This window comes from Eumetopias jubatus, unplaced genomic scaffold (genome assembly GCF_037043125.1).
Source record: "Eumetopias jubatus isolate StellerSeaLion01/CBP00866 unplaced genomic scaffold, mEumJub1_p1.0 scaffold_7, whole genome shotgun sequence".
In the NCBI taxonomy this organism is placed as follows: Eukaryota; Metazoa; Chordata; class Mammalia; order Carnivora; family Otariidae; genus Eumetopias; species Eumetopias jubatus.
Window position 1 is genome coordinate 111668677 of NW_028274813.1, and position 17928 is coordinate 111686604.

Here is a 17928-nt window from a genome sequence, read left to right on the forward strand (position 1 = left end):
TCACAAAATGACCTGTTACCCCACATTACATCAATATCCTCTCTTTGGTAATGTTCCGGTTTAGTGGTACTAGTGAAGTGGGGACTGGTGACACATCCTGTCCATCAACGTTAATATTTCCTCTGTCTCAAGGGGGCCTGTGCCAAGGTCATGCTCCAGCAAACTTGGAAAGACAGTTTAAAAAAGAATAATATGGCTGGCTGGCTCAGTCAGGAGATCATGTGACTCTTAGTCTCAGGGTCAAGAGTTCGAGTCCCACACTGGGTATAGAGATTACTAAAAAAAATAAATAAACCTAAAAAAAAATAAAATACAGGGGCTCCTGGGTGGCTTAGTCGTTAAGTGTCTGCCTTCGGCTCAGGTCATGATCCCAGGGTCCTGGGATCGAGCCCCGCATTGGGCTCCCTGCTTAGAGGGGAGTCTGCTTCTCCCTCTACCCTTTCCCCCTGCTTGTGATCTCCCGCTCTCTCTCGCAAATAAATAAGTAAAATCTTTAAATATATATATATGTATATATATATTGCTCATTCATTCCTTTAACATTAAATACTGTTCTTTCCAGGCACTAGGCTAAGTGCTGGGAAACAGAGAGTCAAATGACACTTTTCGAGAAAGAGGACATCATGCTAGAGCGTGGACATAAGCTAGCTAAGTGCCAGTTGCCCCCCCACCCCCCGCTGCCATAAAGTATAGGTTTTGACAGGTTGGAGCGGGCGAGGAGAGGGCATGCTCAGAGAAAAGTGTGATAGGGCATTCTGATTCAGCCCAAATTGCGGACTCAGAGTTTATCTGCTCGTGGAAAACAAGAGCAGGCAATGCAGCTGGCAATTAATTTGAATAAATGTCCAGGGTGGGGAACAGGATTGGGGCCATCCCGGCTACTGGTGATCTTGAATTCTAACCGCAAGCTGCTAAGTCCCGAAGCCACCTGAGTTAACTTCTTTATTTGCTGTTAGGGAGCTGTGTCTCATCCATCTTTCTCTCCCAGGTCCTAACACAAAGGCTGACACACAGTAACTGCTGACAGAATATTTATGGATTTCTTTAATGAAGGAGCTGAAAGGAGTCAGACAAGGGAGGGTAGGGAGCAGCGTATACGCATGCACCTGAATAAAATGTGATGACTTGTTCCTGATCTGATCAGACCCAGAAGAGGAAACAGACATGGAATCTGGCCCATGGGTTCTGGCCCCTTTTGATTCTGCCAGCACGTGTGGGAGGTGCGGAGACAAATTCCGTGGCAGTTAGAAAGCGAGCCGGCTGCCAAGATGGAGACGAGGGAACACTTAGTCTTGACCTTCTATAATCCTAAGGCTCCCAAAATTCAGGGGAATCGGAACTACCAAAGGGTGAGGAGGTACCTAATTGTAGGTCGGACGGGAGAAAGAGGACTTACCTAAAGGCGGGCCTAGACAGAGTGCCCTAAAGATAGAGAAATATCACCCTGGGTAAGGAGAGACATCCACAGATCAAACCCGCATGGGGATACTTAAGGGAGAGATGAGTGGGAGACCCTGGGGATCAAGGGTGATCTTTTTGGGTAGGCAATATTTCCCTCCTCCTTGTAGCCTACCCTCCCCATCAGCAAACACCCGAGTGCCACGATACCACCCCAGAGGCGGCAGCACCATGTGGATCAGACACACATCTACATCCGAATGTTCTGTGGCAGCCTGTGTGGTTTTGGTCTCCTAATGCTCTTCTGCACAACCCCACTGAACTGGGTACAGTTCCTGGTGGTCAAGAATGGCCTTGAACTCTACGCAGGACTCTGGATCTCATGCAACCATGAGCTGTGCTGGAGCCGCACACCCAAACCGCCCTGTGAGTGCCACCAAACCAAATGCCACAGGCCCCACAGTTCCCAGAGCTTTCTGCCACATTGGCTCTTCATCTTTCTTCCTCCAAGATCTCTTTGCCCTCACCGCTCCGAGTCCAAGATGGGTCTCAGGCAAATTGTGGATATAGCCATCCTTTTCTCCGGTGTCTCAGTGTACCCTTTCTCCCTCCTACTCCCGGTTGTTTTCTCTCCCAACTTAGCAGTCAATACTCTCTTTACTCTCTGGGAAGAACTCTTTGGGCCTTTATAAGCTGTCACTGTGAAGCAATGAGATGAGTATCCTAATGTGGCTTGCAGAAATAGAAGTAATTGATCAGAACTGGGAAACAAAGCAAAGTGTCTCAGCCTCCATCAGATTTAACTTTTTAAAAAAATTTCTTTAAGATTTTATTTATTTATTTGAGAGAGAGTGAGAGAAAGAGAGAGCACAAGTAGGGGGGAGAGGGAGGCACCCCACTGAGCATGGAGCCCGATGCAGGGCTCGATCCTAGGACCCTGAGATCATGACCTGAGGTGAAGGCAGATGCTTAACCGACTAAGCCACCCAGATGCCCCCAGATTTAACTTTTAAGGTCAATTTGTTCTTCCGCTAACAGTAGAAGGGGAGAGAAATGCATGTCAGATATGTGGTATAACAAATGCCAACTATTTAGAATACATTATTAACGTCAAATTTTATATGAATTTAGGTAAATCTGAAAATGCAATACAAAACATTTAAAAATAAGTTTCTAGGGCTAGAAGATACCATATACATAAGTTTTTAAATCAGAACAAAGACTTAGAGGAAAGACATAACTACACTAAACAGTTTCCCTGTCATCCTCAAAAGATACATTTACATAGAGAAACAGGTATTGTGAAAGAAAACATGCACGAATAAAGCATTTATTTCTCCTTCTCAGATAAGCAGGGGTCCCAGATGCTGGAGGTGGAGTTGGGGGTTGCACGTAGGCTCAACCCTGAACTGGAGCATCTATGGCATGTGGAACTAAGGAGCAGGCCCCTAACAAAAGAGCATCTTCAGCTTAAAAGAAAAACTAGGGAAAATATTTGCAACAAATATGAAAGATAAAAGACTAATGGCCTTGATAGTTTTTTAAAAAAAACCAAAAAGGTGAATACCCCAATAAATTCTTGATAAATAGACAATTCATAGAACAAAAACTAAAAGTATCTAAGAAACATCGGAAAAACTATTTTAACCTTAATCATTAAAGAAAGGCAAGTCAAACGAGCAATGAGATAAGATTTTTCAAACAGGACATTAGCAGAGATTTTTATTTTTTTATTTATTTATCAGAGAGAGAGAGAGGCAGGCAGAGGGAGAAGCAGGCTCCTTGCTCAGCAAGGAGCCTGACGTGGGACTCGATCCCAGGACCCTGGGATCATGACCTGAGCCAAAGGCAGACGCTTAACCGACTGAGCCACCCAGGCGTCCCTAGCAGAGATTTTTAAATGATGATGCACAATGTCGGACACTCTCACATACACTGGGGACCATAAATGGGTACAACCAAAGCAATATGATTATGTATATCTGGAGATTTACACTCATGAATTCCATTTCTAGGGAAATGGAGTAAAAGATATAGGCATAAAAATTGAGCTGTAATCATATTTATGTATTTGTGCCCAGGCTAAAATTCAGGACTTGAGATTATTATTTGAATGTTTAATGAGTCAGAATCTTGGAATTTTGTCACTTACAGTAGCAAATAGTTTATTTCTTGCAGCCTGGAATTCACCTGAGGCCAACTGTTAATGATTTAGAGAACGTCAACTGAGTCCTTTAAGTATACAATTATAAGTCAAGTATCTACCCTGTTTCCAGTGTTAACTAGTCCTAATGCTAAGATCAGTAAGTAGTCTGCAATACAGAGCTTATAATGAATTCCCCAAATGTAATGAGTATGCCCAGGCCGCATCAACCTGTGACAATATGTTATTACTGACCCAAACATTATTATCCAAATTCGAGAACTTTGAATTTTCCCGTACTGATTGCAAGAATTCAGCCCCCTCTCCCATGGTACCCCCTGTCATTTCTGAGAGTTTCATGGGGACTCTCTCTGGTGGGCTCAAGAATATGTATGCTCATGATCTTGTGTCCTGGACTCACATTAGGCCATTGTGGCTCTGGCTCTGACTTCACCTGGTTCTAGATGACTGATAGCCTCTCTGCTGTAGCTGTTGCTAAAGGAATGGAGAAGGGGTGGGAGGTAGTAGGCACCATCCTTCACTTTTATTGCTAGGTCTCAAGTGTGGGACAGACCCTTCCGTTACCTCCCCTCTAGCACAGGTGAGATCAGACCATAGCGTAAAGGAACGTGTTGCCACAGAGGGTAACTTAAACCATCTGGAAGACTGTGGGAAAGAAGAGTAGGTCTTTTAGTCCAAGCACTGGAGCCTCCAGAGCCAGGGCCCTGGGAACCACTGTACAAGAAACACAGCCAAGCTGTGTGGGGATGCTTAATTCTGGCACTCCAACCAGGTTACCAGGGAACCCAAATCCTCAGCCAATTCCACAGCCTCCTCTCCAGGATGCTAGGTCTCCATCCATGATCTTTTCCATTCCCAAACCTCCTTCTTTTCCTTGAGCCTGGGGAGGTTTTGTCTCAGCCTTCTGTTGTTGGAATGAAGGTGCAATGTCAACAGTGTGGAGGTTTAGATTTGGCTAAATAAGTGGGCCGATCCCTCAGCAGCACCTTCTTCATCCATATCCACACCCCACCTCTACTCACTCAGTCTAGCTCCTTCACAATTAAAAGGATCCTGATCCTTTTGGAGCACTGCCTCCCTATCCTGGCTTTGATTTTTGCTGAAGGACCTAGGGTACAGCAAGAGGAATTCCAGGAGATCCTGCCCACCAGTTATAAACCACCAAATGGTGAGTGTTCTCAGTTCACCGAGAATCATTACTGCTTTCTGGGAGGGTCGTATTGCTTCCAGTCTTGGCAGCTTTTATGTCTTACCCGATGGTGTTCTGAAGTACAGAATCACTGACTGGGACGACCCTGAGGACCCTACCAAGGATCTTACCAAGCTTTTCAAATGATTTGGACTTCTTCCTCTCCAAAATCAAAGTGACATCTCCTCTCTTCCCAGGGCATTAGCTTCATTGCCTTCAGTAAACTGGGGTGTTTGCCTTGCTTTTCCTGCAACCCAAGGCCACATCAAAGAATATTACTAAGGAAATCTTCAGAAATGTTTGGATACAGATGACCTACCCGTGGGTGTTCCTTATATCTAGGGTGCTTCTCTTTTCCTGGACCAAAACTTCTTACTGACAAGTAGGGCCTTTTGTAACTTAGGTCCTAAGATCTTTGAAACTTTGACAAGTAAGCTGCTGTAAGAACTGATGTTTAAAAGCTGACATAGCTTTTGGTCTTATAGGAGATGGCAGCTCAAACTCAGGTTCAGGATGTTTCTTTTGTTTTGCTCAGTGAATTAGAAAAAAACCATAAAGTTAACCAAACGCAGCCATTTTATATTATGGAGCTAAGTGTTCAGTTTGGTCAAATAATTAGTTGTGTATGACTAGTAGGCTTGCTTCCTTTGGAGGTGAGACTATCCTATGCTGCAAATCTTTAGCTGTTCCTTTGGAGGTGTGAGTGATCTTGTTTATGTAGTTTCAGGAGATGAGGATCTAAGACAGAGAAGATTGGAAGAACATGAAGGCAAGTTTTCCCCTCATTGGTGGAAGAAAGACTAGACCATAACATATATTAGACAGGACTTAGACTGGATATCTCAGTATACTTTTGTGTTTTATTTCATTTGAACTAGCATAAGCTAAAGAGTGAATCTAGGGGTGCCTGGGTGACTCAGATGGTTAAGCGTCTGCCTTCGGCTTGGGTCATGATCCCAGGGTCCTGCGATCGAGCCCCACGTCCAGCTCCTGGCTCAGCAGGGAGCCTGCTTCTCCCTCTGCTTCTCCCCCTGCTCGTGCTCGCTCGCTCTCTATCTCTATGTCTTGAATGAATAAATAAAATCTTTAAAAAAAATAAAGAGTGAACTATTCATGAAGATTCAGAAGAATCTCATAGATTCCCAAAGGCAGGAAGTTTGTTGTACCTTAGGAGATTCCAGAAGAGACTGGGATCTCAGACGAAGAAAATCAAGCCTACCACTCAGTCTCTCTAGAGTTGCTTTGTCATTCATCTTTGTTTATACTTTGCTTTATCACTACAGCTCAGTTTTCCTTGTTTATTAGTGTGCAAGTGCCCAAAAAGTGGTATCTCAGTCTGGCTATGTATCTTCTTGGTTCAAGCAAGCAAAAAAGGAAATTAGCATCAATCAGTCTCAAATCCAAATTTCCAAGCATAAGAATCAAATTGGTCCAACTTAGGTCAGATCTCCTTCCTTTTTCCAATTAGCTATGGTCAGGGGACTATAGGCAAAGGGCCAGGGCTATAGGCAAGGGCTGCTAGGTCTTGTGGGGGATTGTGGGCTAAATACCATGAACGATGCCTATCACACTGGGCTTCATGCAGCTCAAAGCAGGCTGATGGTTCTGACTGGCTACATATCCTGCGATTCTGAATGACCTGGGTTTCAGGAAATGCGTTGCTCTTGGGTTATCATGTTTTAATGTGGCTAACTTGTTTTGGCCACAGAACAACTCATCTCTATGGGTAGGCGTGTGGTTTCTCTTCATGGACTTTACTATTATCGATGATGTTAGTAAGTGGTGATTTCTAGAGAACAAAATAAGACTTAAGAGGCAGATCTTAAACTGGGATAAGCTTTGATATAGTTTCTTCTCTCTGGGTTACTTGGAAGCTGGACTAGGATTCTCAGGCATAGAAGTGCTTAGAGAACTTTCAGTGGTAGAGACAAGTTGGCCCCTGTTACCTTGAGAAAGGAAAAAAGCTAGCCAAGTAGGCACCCTCTAAAGGATACTACAGAGATTGCAGGATCTGTAGCATCTCAGGAGAGCTATATTTACTTGCAATTGTGTGTTATCCTTTATTTCTTTTTTAAAGGTTTTTATTTAAATTACAGTTAGTTAACATACGGTGTTATATTAGTTTCAGGTGTACAATACAGTGATTCAACACCTCCATACAACACCCGGTGCTCATCACAACAAGGGCATTCCTTAATCTCCATCCCCTATTTCACCCATTCCTCCATCCACCTCCGTGCTGGTAACCATCAGTGTGTTCTCTAGAGATAAGGGTCTGTTTCTTGGTTTACCCCTCTCTCTCTCTCTCTCACTTTTTTTCTCTTTGCTTGTTTGTTTTGTTTCTTCAGTTCCACATTTGAGTGAAATCATATGGTATTTGTCTTTTCTCTGACTTCTTTCGCTTAACCTAATACTCTCTAGCTCCATCCATGTCATTGCGGTTGGCAAGATCTCATTGTTTTTTATGGCTGAGTAATATCAAGTATATTTATAGATATATGTGTAGATATAGATACCTATCTATATCTATATATCTGTGTCACATCTTCTTTATCCATTCATCAATCAATGGACATGGGCTGTTGATTATGTTTCCATAATTTGGCTATTGTAGATAATGCCACTATAAACATTGGGGTGCATGTACCTTAAAAAATTGCTGTCGAAGTCAAGGGAAGGATCTGTTTCATATTAGGGAGGTGGTAGCAAAAAGTAATGTTTATCATGCCCTTTCTTCTCCCTTACCAACATCCAGTCTGCAGAGAGCAGAGATCTTGAGCCAGGAGATGAGGAAGGAAGCAGTGTTATGGTACTTGGGTAAGGGCTCTGGAGTTAAAGAACTCTAGCAGACCTCTCCCTGAGCAAACGTGAGGCAGGGTCTTGAGGGACTCTCAAGAAAAACAAAAACAAAAACAAATCGAAGATATTTTTAGGGTGTTAAATTCCTGCAATCCAGTAAATTCAGGCTTGAAATCATTACAGTATGGGGGTTTAAGTAAATGGGACTTCATTTTGTAGTCATAGGCTGACAAGGCTTGTGCAGATAGATTTTAAAAGAGAAAAAGAGAAAAAACAAATAGAAACAAATTACAAGTCCAACAATGGTTAAATCATTAAGCGAAATATGTTAATATGATAAATTATTTGGTAGCCATTAAAAATGATGTTTACAACACGTGACTGGGGAAAATATCTTACCATTTAATCTTAAGAAAAAAATCACTTGATATTCAGTATCATACCCACTATGTACAGAGGATAGAAAAATACTGGAAAGAAATAATATAAAATGCTAACAATAGCTGCCCTGGGTAGTGAGATTGTGGCTGATTTTTTTCCTGCTTCTTGGTACTTTTGTAGCCTTTCCAATGCTTATATTGAACAATGTATTACTTTTAGAATTAGAATTAGGAATAAGAAAATGTTTTAATATGTGTCGTGATGTTAGAGTCACACTTCTTAGAAGCTAGTTTACATCTAAGTTAAATGGGTTAATGCATCCAGAACTATTTGTATATTATCTTCAGTTTTACAACAAAGGCTTTGCCTTCACAGTAAATAAATTCTGAGTATCAATGGAAAAACTGGGAAATAAGATCCTTATTTGTGCCCTGGATGCCACATGACAAGCCCTGCTTCATCTCCTTAGTTCTCATGCCCTTCTCTAAGACTCTTTCTGGTTTTAAGAGAGGTCCCCCGCTGGACTAACCAAGCCTTCCCTTTCTCCTTCCCTTGGCAGATTACCTTCAGTTTTCCAGGGCTTTCTTCCTTATCTCTCTCTTCTCCACACTCGTTACCCTTGGCTGGCTCATCAGTTCTTGCCTGCCTAGAAGAGGAAGCTTAATAACCACCAACTTGGATCTGAAGGTATCCATACTCAGCTTCATCTCAGGTACAGACCTAGATTGGCAGGGTAATACCAGGGTGAAACTGTCAAGGGGACCAAGTTTCTCCCTGGGCCTTTCATTCTCTTTCTCTTGTCCCTTTCCTCTTCTTCAGTATCACATCAAGTTGCCAGCCACCTGTCCTATCTTACTGTATAAAACACACTTCAGCTGACTTAGCCCGGGGGAGAGGTAGAAGCTCCTTTCTTTTTCCCATCTTGGTCAATCCCTACATTTTAATTCTGCCATACCTATGGCATCTGGAAGCAGAAGGAGAGTTGGGGGTGGTGGTCAAGGCAGACTGAAGACACTGATGGGTTGTGACATCTTTTCTTCTGGTCCTAGCCATCTCCCTGCTCCTCTGCCTCGTCCTATTTCTGGCACAGGTTCACTGGCATGCTAAAGATGCCTTGGAGCCAGATCTCCTATGGGCCTATCATATTAATTGGTGGAGTGACTTCTTATACATGTTTTCTGGTGAGTCAATCCCCTTATGCAAGAAGGATGGAAGAGGAAGTCACTTCCTGAAAGGGAGGTAGAAGTCTAGGAGAAATAGAAGCACTGACTGCTGCCATTTAGAACATTCATACATGGAGAGGCAGCATGGTATGGTGAGGAAAGCATGGATTTTGGAGTCTGGAAACCTAGATTTAGCAACCTGTTCTACCATTAACTGAGGCACGCTCAGGTTGAGTGACTTGCCTAAGACTACACAGAAAGTCGTAGAACCATCATTTGAATCTAGGAGTTTCAAGCTTTGTCTTCACCATGTGAGAAATACTATAATGCAATGATAGCACAGGAGGATAAAGTAACTGTGCTGGGGGAGAGGAGGGTTGGCTTTTAGAACTGAGGAAAGCATGAGTAAGAATTTTAAAAGTCTAAAGACTATCTATCTATTGAAACTCACCTCAAATTCTTCTCCTCTAGGGATCATCTCCTTCCTCAACTACATAACTTTCAGATTTCCTTCCCTTGATCGAAATGTCAGTGCGATTCCCATAGAGCAGTCAAGGCTGGGGGTTGGTCCAGTGACTACAGTAGTACCTGATGAAGATGAAAGGTTAAAGTCTGATAAGGAATCTCCAGTTGAGGAAGAGAAAACAGCCCCAGAAGCAGAACCGTGATGGTGATAGGAAAACCCAACTACTGCTTGTCTTAAAAACGGAGGAGAGGCTGAATTGGAAATGATGGTGCAGATTCTAGGAAACTCTCCTAATATCATGTCCATGTTACTGAAAGAGAAAGCATTAAAGCTGCTGAAATGTGTTTTGTGTGCACTGGATCTAAAATATGTATTATAGTCATAAAATAATAAAATTTTACTTAAAAAATTTCTAAGAGAAAACATCAGTGGTTATGGTCGTGAATGAAAGAAACTAACAACAGGTGCATTGTGTAGATCAGAGATATCTTTGGGCATCAGGGATCTTACAGACCAGAAGGATTCATGGAGAAAGATGCCACCTAATTCTACTTGAAATTTTCTTTTTATGAGTGGCCTTGGGCACACTCAGGGTGGAAGGCATTTTATCAATATTGTTGAATCTGAATTGCAGATCATTACCAGCAATGGAATGAATATGAGTGGCAATAATATCTACAATCCAAAGAAGCTGAAGGGTGCTGGGGGGGTGGTTCTGGGGAATCCATGAGGTCCCATTGCCTATGAGGATTGGTAATTTGGAACACTTACAGTCTTATTACTGAACCCAGTGCTTCTCCCTAGGTGGGAAAATATCTTAACCAGGTCCCCACAAGCTCTCTGATATTCTACACAAAATTTATGTATGCACTTTTCTGTGAAGAGAGCCACAGACTCCACCAGATTCTTGATAGGCCTGTGACTCTTTTGACTCCTTAGGCATCAATTTTGTTTTAATGAGCCAAATGAGGCTAAAGGACTTTCTTCAGCCTAAGTATCTGTGTGAATCAAGTTGAAAGATTAGTCCATGTTTTACACACCCTTAAAACTAAGTAAAGGGGGGGGTGTGATGATTTCAGGCCATCACATAAGTCTTTTGATGCCTAGAGATCCCTTTCAAACCCAAACCAGATTCCATGCAGAAAGTCCCTGACATCCATTTTGTCCTTTATTCCTTTAGAAGCTACCATGACTACTCCACTGGTTGAGGTCCATACTTCTCCTCCCCAAATCTAGCAATGGAATGGACTAAAATGCCCAACATCACCCCTTGCTGCTCTTAAAGATAAGCTTTTGGGTCCTTTTGGTTTAATTTAGAGATTTATTGGTAACCTTTGTAGAAAACCAACATAGCAGACATGGAGCAATTATGTAGTTCTTTTTTTTTATTTGAGTGGTTCTTACAATTTATGTAGTTTTTATAATCCTGGTCCCTGATCAGGAATACCCAAACATTTCCAAATGGTAACTGAAAGACCATTAGATTAATATTTTTTAAGATTTTATTTATTTATTTGAGGGAGAGAGCATGAGTGGGATGCAGAGGGGCAGAGGGAGAGGGAGAAGCAGGTTCCCGGCTGAGCAGGGAGCCCGACACGGGACTCAATCCCAGGACCCTGGGTCATGACCTGAGCCGAAGGCAGATGCTTAACTGACTGAGCCACCCAGGTGCCCTAGATTAATATTTTAGCTTTTATTCCTAAGGATAGGAGTTTAGCAGTACAAGCACGTGTGCCCCCACCCATAGAGACACAGATACAAACACACATATATACACACACTTCATTTTGACCCTATCTTAGAAAACTCTTTCTCCATGTTGGTGCCTCTTCTTAGCAGGTGACCTTAATTATAGCAAAATGACTGGTGCCTCCTTACTTCAAGGGGCCTCATTTCAGAGGCTCCTCAGGCTATTCCTGAGCCTTTGCAAGAATAGGTATGTATTGAAGTCTAGCTCCCCTTCCTCCCACACCCCTCATACACTAAGTATACCCCACACACTGACTAAGGAAGAGTTCATTAAGGTCACAAGCTTTACTTATAATTCAGTTGGAATACTTTAGGTGTAGGACTAAACTGACAGCTAAGTATTCATGACTCTTTAGGAAATGGAAGTCTTAAATGGGATGAGAAGAAGGAAGTAGGTCTGAGTGAGAGTGGAAAATGCTAGATTATTTTTTTAAAGATTTTATTTATTTATTTGACACAGAAAGAGATAGCAAGAGAAGGAACACAAGCAGGGGGAGTGGGAGAGGGAGAAGCAGGCTTCCTGCTGAGCAGGGAGCCCGATGTGGGGCTCGATCCCAGAACCCTGGGATCATGACTTGAGCCGAAGGCAGACGCTTAATGACTGAGCTACCCACGTGCCCCAGAAAATGCTAGATTTTAAGAGAGTAACCATAAAGGCCCTGGCTATTAGGAGAGAAGGGGTAGTAATTATAACTTAGTTTTCTACTTTGCAAGCAGGAAATGATCTTATAAGAAAGAGACAACCTTTCATTGCTCCTTTAGAAACTGAATGCTCTATTTTCTTCTTTCTCTCTTTTCTTATAGAGATTCCTTTAAAAACTTAAGTGAATTTCCAATAAGATAGCTCAGTAAATCACCCTTCAATACCTTCCCTCTACTTCAAATACACTGTATGATAGGTGAAGTGGAAGGGGGAGGGAGAGGGAGAGGGAGGCAAGAAGGTGGAAGAGGGAGAGAGGGAGAGAGATGCAAGGATGAGAAATATAGCCAGTTTAAAACAAGACAAGCATTTTCACAGACCAGAAAAATGACCCAAACACAAGGCTGTGATTTGAGTTAAGCCATGGATTTAATGGGCTCTAAGTCCAAAAGTAAGTGCAAGTGAACAGGAAGTCAGCTGCCAGAAAGTGAAAAGGGTTAAAGTACTTCTCAAGACGTGGACTAGAGATGGGTTCATGGCTCTAGATCAAACTAGGGACTTATGGAAAGTCACCAAGGCCTGACTGGGGCTATAGCTTACTTGGACCAATCCTTGAAGAGGTAAAAAGACACAAATACAACGGGGCTTAACCAAGCAGCCCACTGGTTCATTAACCAGGTCTGTGATACTCCCTGACAACATAGCAGAACAGGAAATCTGAAATACCATATTATGAGAACTGACGCTGGACTGGGGCACTTGGTCAAAGTAAGGAAACCCCCAAACCATTCGATGGTATGAGCATAAAGGGAGAGAAAGAAAAAAAAAGGCAACAAAAAAATTTGTGTGCCTGCAAATAGGAATTCCAAGCATGTAAAGAAATGTTCAGAAAAAAACTCAAAGTCAACAATCAGAATATGAATTAATTTCAGATTAATTTGCAGTATAGTATGATAGAGGCTTTAAGTATTCTTAGGATACATACAGAAATATATGACAGAATCATTGATTACAAAAAAAGACCCCAAACTATGAAACAAAAATACAGGGAAATAAAACAAGAACAGGTTCAAATGAAAAAGAACCCAATAGAAATCATAGAAATGAAAAATATAGTAGTCATTAAAATAAAAAGTCAATAAATAAAAAATCTAGATAGTACACTCAACAAAAAGAGAAATATTTTATTTTCATATATATCTAGAATAATTGACCAAATAATATGTCTGAAAGAAAGTTTCCACAATTTTTTTAAGTTTCTTTTTCTTTTTAAAGATTTTATTTATTTATTTAACAGAGAGAGAGAGCAAGCAGGCAGGGCAGCAGGCAGAGGGAGAGGGAGAAACAGGCTCCCCGCTGGGAGCTCGTATCCCAGGTGCCCAGAGTTTCAACAATTTTAAAAGGCTATCAATCAGTCAGTGTTTCCTGACCACAATGACATTAAGTTAGAATTCAATAAAAATAATAATTTTTAAAAAAATTCTCTATATTTTAATTTAAAAAATGCTTCTTAAAAAAATGATGAGTAGGGGCACCTGTGTGGCTCAGTCGTTAAGAGTCTGCCCAGGTCACAATCCCAGAGTCCCGGGATCAAGCCCCACATCGGGCTCCCAGCTCAGTGGGAAGCCTGCTTCTCCCTCTCCCACTCCCCCTGCTTGTGTTCCCTCTCTCGCTGTGTCTCTCTGTCAAATAAATAAATAAAATCTTTAAAAAAAAATGAGTATAGAGGAAATCACAATGGAAATGACAAAATATCTAGAACAACAATAAAAGAATTGCTACCATAAAAACCCACAGGTGCATTTATTTAAAGCAAAATAAACAACAAAGAATAGTTTAAAATAAATTATTATACAGTCAACTCATGAACTTGAGAAAGAATAACTAGATAAACCAACAGGGGAAGAAAGAAAAAATTTAAAGTAAACAGTAAAATATGAAAAAATTTTTAGGTTCAAACAACCTAAAACCTAATTCTTTGGAAAACAATAAAATAACAGACAAACTACAAGCAAATCTAATTAAGAGAAAAAAGAAAAAGCATAAATAATTTCAGGAATGATATCATACACATTTTTATATATTTATATATATAACATTAAATATATGTTACTCAAGCATATTTTATTGTTTAAAATTTCTGTTTATTTTGTGTTGGTTGTTATTTCTCCTCTCTCACTTCTGATTTCATTTATTTGGGTCCTTTCTCTTTTCTTTCTGAAAAGCCTGACTAGAGGTTTATCAATTTGATTAATTTTTTCAAAGAACAAGCTCCTGGTTTCATTGATCTGTTCTATTGTTTTTTTTAGTTTCTATATCATTTATTTCTTCTCTAATCTTTATTATGTCCTTCCTTCTTCTGGCTTTAGGCTTCATTTGTTGTTCTTTTTCTAGCTCCTTTAGTTGCGAGGTTAGGTTGTGTATTTGAGATTTTTCTTGCTTTTTGAGGTAGGCCAGTATTGCTACATATTTCCATCTTAGGACTGCTTTTGCTTCATCCTGAAGGTTTTGGCCTGTTGTGTTTTCATTTTCATTTGTGCCCATATGTTTTTTTTTTTTAATTTCTTCTTTGATTTCCTGTTTGACACATTCATTGTTTAGTAGCATGTTGTTTAAATTCCAAGTATCTGTGGTCTTTCCAGATCTTTTCTTGTGGTTGACTTCTAGTTTCACAGTGTTGTGGTCAGAAAAGGTGCATGGTATGTCCTCAATCTTTCTGTATTTGCTGAGGCCTGTTTTGTGACATAATGTGTGATCTGTTCTGGAGAATGTTCCATGTGCACTTGAAAAGAATGTGTATTCTGCTGTTTTAGGATGAAATGCTCTGAATATATCTGTGAAGCCCATCTAGTCCAGTGTGTCATTCAAAGCACTTGTTTCCTTGTTGATTTTCTGCTTAGATGATCTGTCCATTGATGTAAGTGGGGTTTTAAAGTGGGATTTGTTCCTGGGCTGCAAGGTGGTTCAGTATTCAGAAATCAATAACATGATACACCACGTTAATAAAAGAAAAGATAAGAACCATATAATCATTTCAATAGATGCAGAAAAAGCATTCAACAAACTACAACATCTATTCATGATGAAAAACCCTCAACAAAGTAGATTTAGAGGAAACATATCTCAACATAATAAAGGCCATATATAAGAAACCGCAGCTAATATCCTAAGTGGGGAAAAACTGAGAGCCTTTCCCTAAGATCAGGAACAAGACAAGAATGTCCACTTCTACTACTGTTATTTAACATAGTACTCTAAATCCTAGCCTCAGCAATCAGACAACAGAAAGAAATAAAAGGCATCCAAATCGGCAAGGAAGAAGTCAAACTTTCGCTATTTGCAGATGACATGATACTAAATATAGAAAACCCTAAAGACTCCCCCCAAAAACTGCTAGAACTGATAAATCAGTGAAGTCAGAGGATACAAAATCAATGTACAGAAATCTGTTGTATTTCTATAAACCAATAATGGAGCAGAAAGAGAAATTAAGAAAACAATCCCATTTACAATTGTACCAAAAATAGTAAAATACCTAAGAATAAACCTAACCAAAGTTGTAAAAGATCTTATACTATGAAAATTATAAAACACTGATGAAAGAAATGGAAGATGACACAAAGAAATGGAAAGATATTCCATGCTCATGGATTGGAAGAACAAATATTGTTAAAATGTCTATACTACACAAAATAATCTTCATATTTAATGCAATCCTTATCGAAATACCAATAGCATTTTTCACAGAACTAGAATAAACAATCCTAAAATCTGTATGGAACTACAAAAGACCCCAAATAGCCAAAGCAATTGTGAAAAAGAAAAGCAAAGCTTGGGACACCTGGGTGGTTGTGTTGGTTAAGCATCTGCCTTTGGCTCAGGTCATGATCCCATGGTCCTGGGGTCGAGTCCCACATTGGGCTCCCTGCTCAGTGGGGAGTCAGCTCTTCCCTCTGCCTGCCCTTCCACCTGTTTGTGCTCTCTAGCTTTCTGACACATAAATAAATAAAACCTCTAAAAAATAAAAAAGAAAAGCTGGAGGTATCACGATTCCAGACTTCAAGTTATATTATAAAACTGTAGTAATCAAAACAGTATGATACTGGCACAAAAATAGACACATAGACCAATGGAACAGAATAGAAAATCAAGAAATGAATCCATAACTGCATGGTCTTAGACAAAGCAGGAAGAAATATTCAATGGGAAAAAAGACAGTCTCTTTAACAAATGGATTGGGGAGAACTGGACAGCAACATTCAAAAGAATGAAACTGGATCACTTTCTTACATCATATACAAAAATAAATTCAAAACAGATTAGAGAGCCTGGATGGCTCATTCAGTTAAGCATCTAACTCTTGATTTCAGCTCAGGTCATGATCTCAGGGTCATGAGATCAAGCCCCGTGTCAGGATCTGTGTTCAGCGGGGAGTCTGCTTAAGATTTTCTCTCTCCCTCTCCCCCTGCCCCCCCGACTCTCACTCTCTCTCTAAAATAAAAATAAATAAATCTTTTAAAAAAGACTTCAAAATGGATTAAAGACCTAAATATGAAACAGAAACCCATAAAAATCCTAGAAGAAGACACAGGCAGTAACTTCTTTGACAATGGCCATAGCAACTTCTTTCTAGATATGTCTCCTGAGCAAGGGAAACAAAAGCAAAAATAAACTATTGAGACTTCAAGATAAAAAGCTTCTGCACAGTGAAAGAAACAATCAACAATACTAAAAGCCCTGTGGTGCCTGGGTGGCTCAGTCATTAAGCGTCTGCCTTCAGCTCAGGTCCTGATCCCAGGGTCCTGGGATGGAGCCCCGCATCAGGCTCCCTGCTCCGCGGGAAGCCTGCTTCTCCCTCTCCCACTCCCCCTGCTCGTGTTCCCTCTCTCGCTGTTTCTCTCTCTGTCACATAAATAAATAAAATCTTAAAAAAAATACTAAAAGGCAACTTAGAGAGTACAAGAAGATATTTGCAAATGTCGTATCTGATAAAGGGTTAGTATCCAAAATATGTAAAAAACTTACAAAATTCAACACTCAAAAAATGAATAATCCAATTTAGAAATGGGCAGAAGACATGAACAAACATTTTGCCAAAGAAGACATACAGATGGCCAACAGACACATGAAGATGCTCAACATCACTGATCATCAGGGAAATGCAAATCAAAACTACAATGAGCTATCACCTCACACCTATAGAATGGCTAAAATCAACAACACAAGAAACAACAGGTGTTGGAGGGGATGTAGAGCAAGGGGAACCCTCTTGCACTGTTGGTGGGAATGCAAATTGCTGCAGCCACTGTGGAAAACAGTATGGAATTTCCTCAAAAAGTTAAAAATAGAACGACCTTATGATCCACCAATTGCACTATAGCTATTTACCCAAAGGATACAAAAATACTAATTCAAAGGGATACATGCAACCCAATGTTTATAGTAGCACTATCCACAATAGCAAAATTATGGAAACAGCCCAAGTGTCCATCGACTGATGAATGGATAAAAAAGATGTGGTATAAGGGCACCTGGGTGGCTCAGTCGTTAAGTGTCTGCCTTCGGCTCGGGTCATGATCTCAGGGTCCTGGGATCGAGCCCCATGTTGGGCTCCCTGCTCAGCGGGAAGCCTGCTTCTCCCTCTCCTTCTCCCGCTGCTTCTGTTCCCTCTCTCTCTGTCCAATAAATAAATAAAATCTTTTAAAAAAAAAGTTGTGGTATATACATATATACAGTGGGATATTATGTGGCCATAAAAAAAGAATAAAACCTTGCCATTTTCAATGACATGGATGGAGCTAGACAGTATAATGCTAAGCGAAATAAGTTGGAGAAAGACAAATACCATATGATTTCACTCATATGTGGAATTTAAGAAACAAAACAAATGAGCAAAAGGGAAAAAAGAGAGAGGCAAACCAAGAAACAGACGCTTAACTACTACAGAGAACAAACTGATGGTTAGCAGAGGGGAAGTGG

At 40.7% G+C, this 17928-nt stretch overlaps 1 protein-coding gene across 1 annotated transcript; it reads left to right on the forward strand.

Annotated features, from left to right (window-relative positions):
- Positions 1 to 1268: 1268 nt before the first annotated feature.
- TMEM202 (transmembrane protein 202) lies at positions 1269 to 9762 on the forward strand. The gene is made up of 5 exons (XM_028099993.2): positions 1269 to 1349; positions 1569 to 1824; positions 8491 to 8643; positions 8981 to 9112; positions 9566 to 9762. The coding sequence occupies exons 1-5, from the start codon at positions 1269 to 1271 to the stop codon at positions 9760 to 9762; spliced, it is 819 nt and encodes a 272-aa protein (XP_027955794.1).
- The last annotated feature ends 8166 nt before the right edge of the window (positions 9763 to 17928 follow it).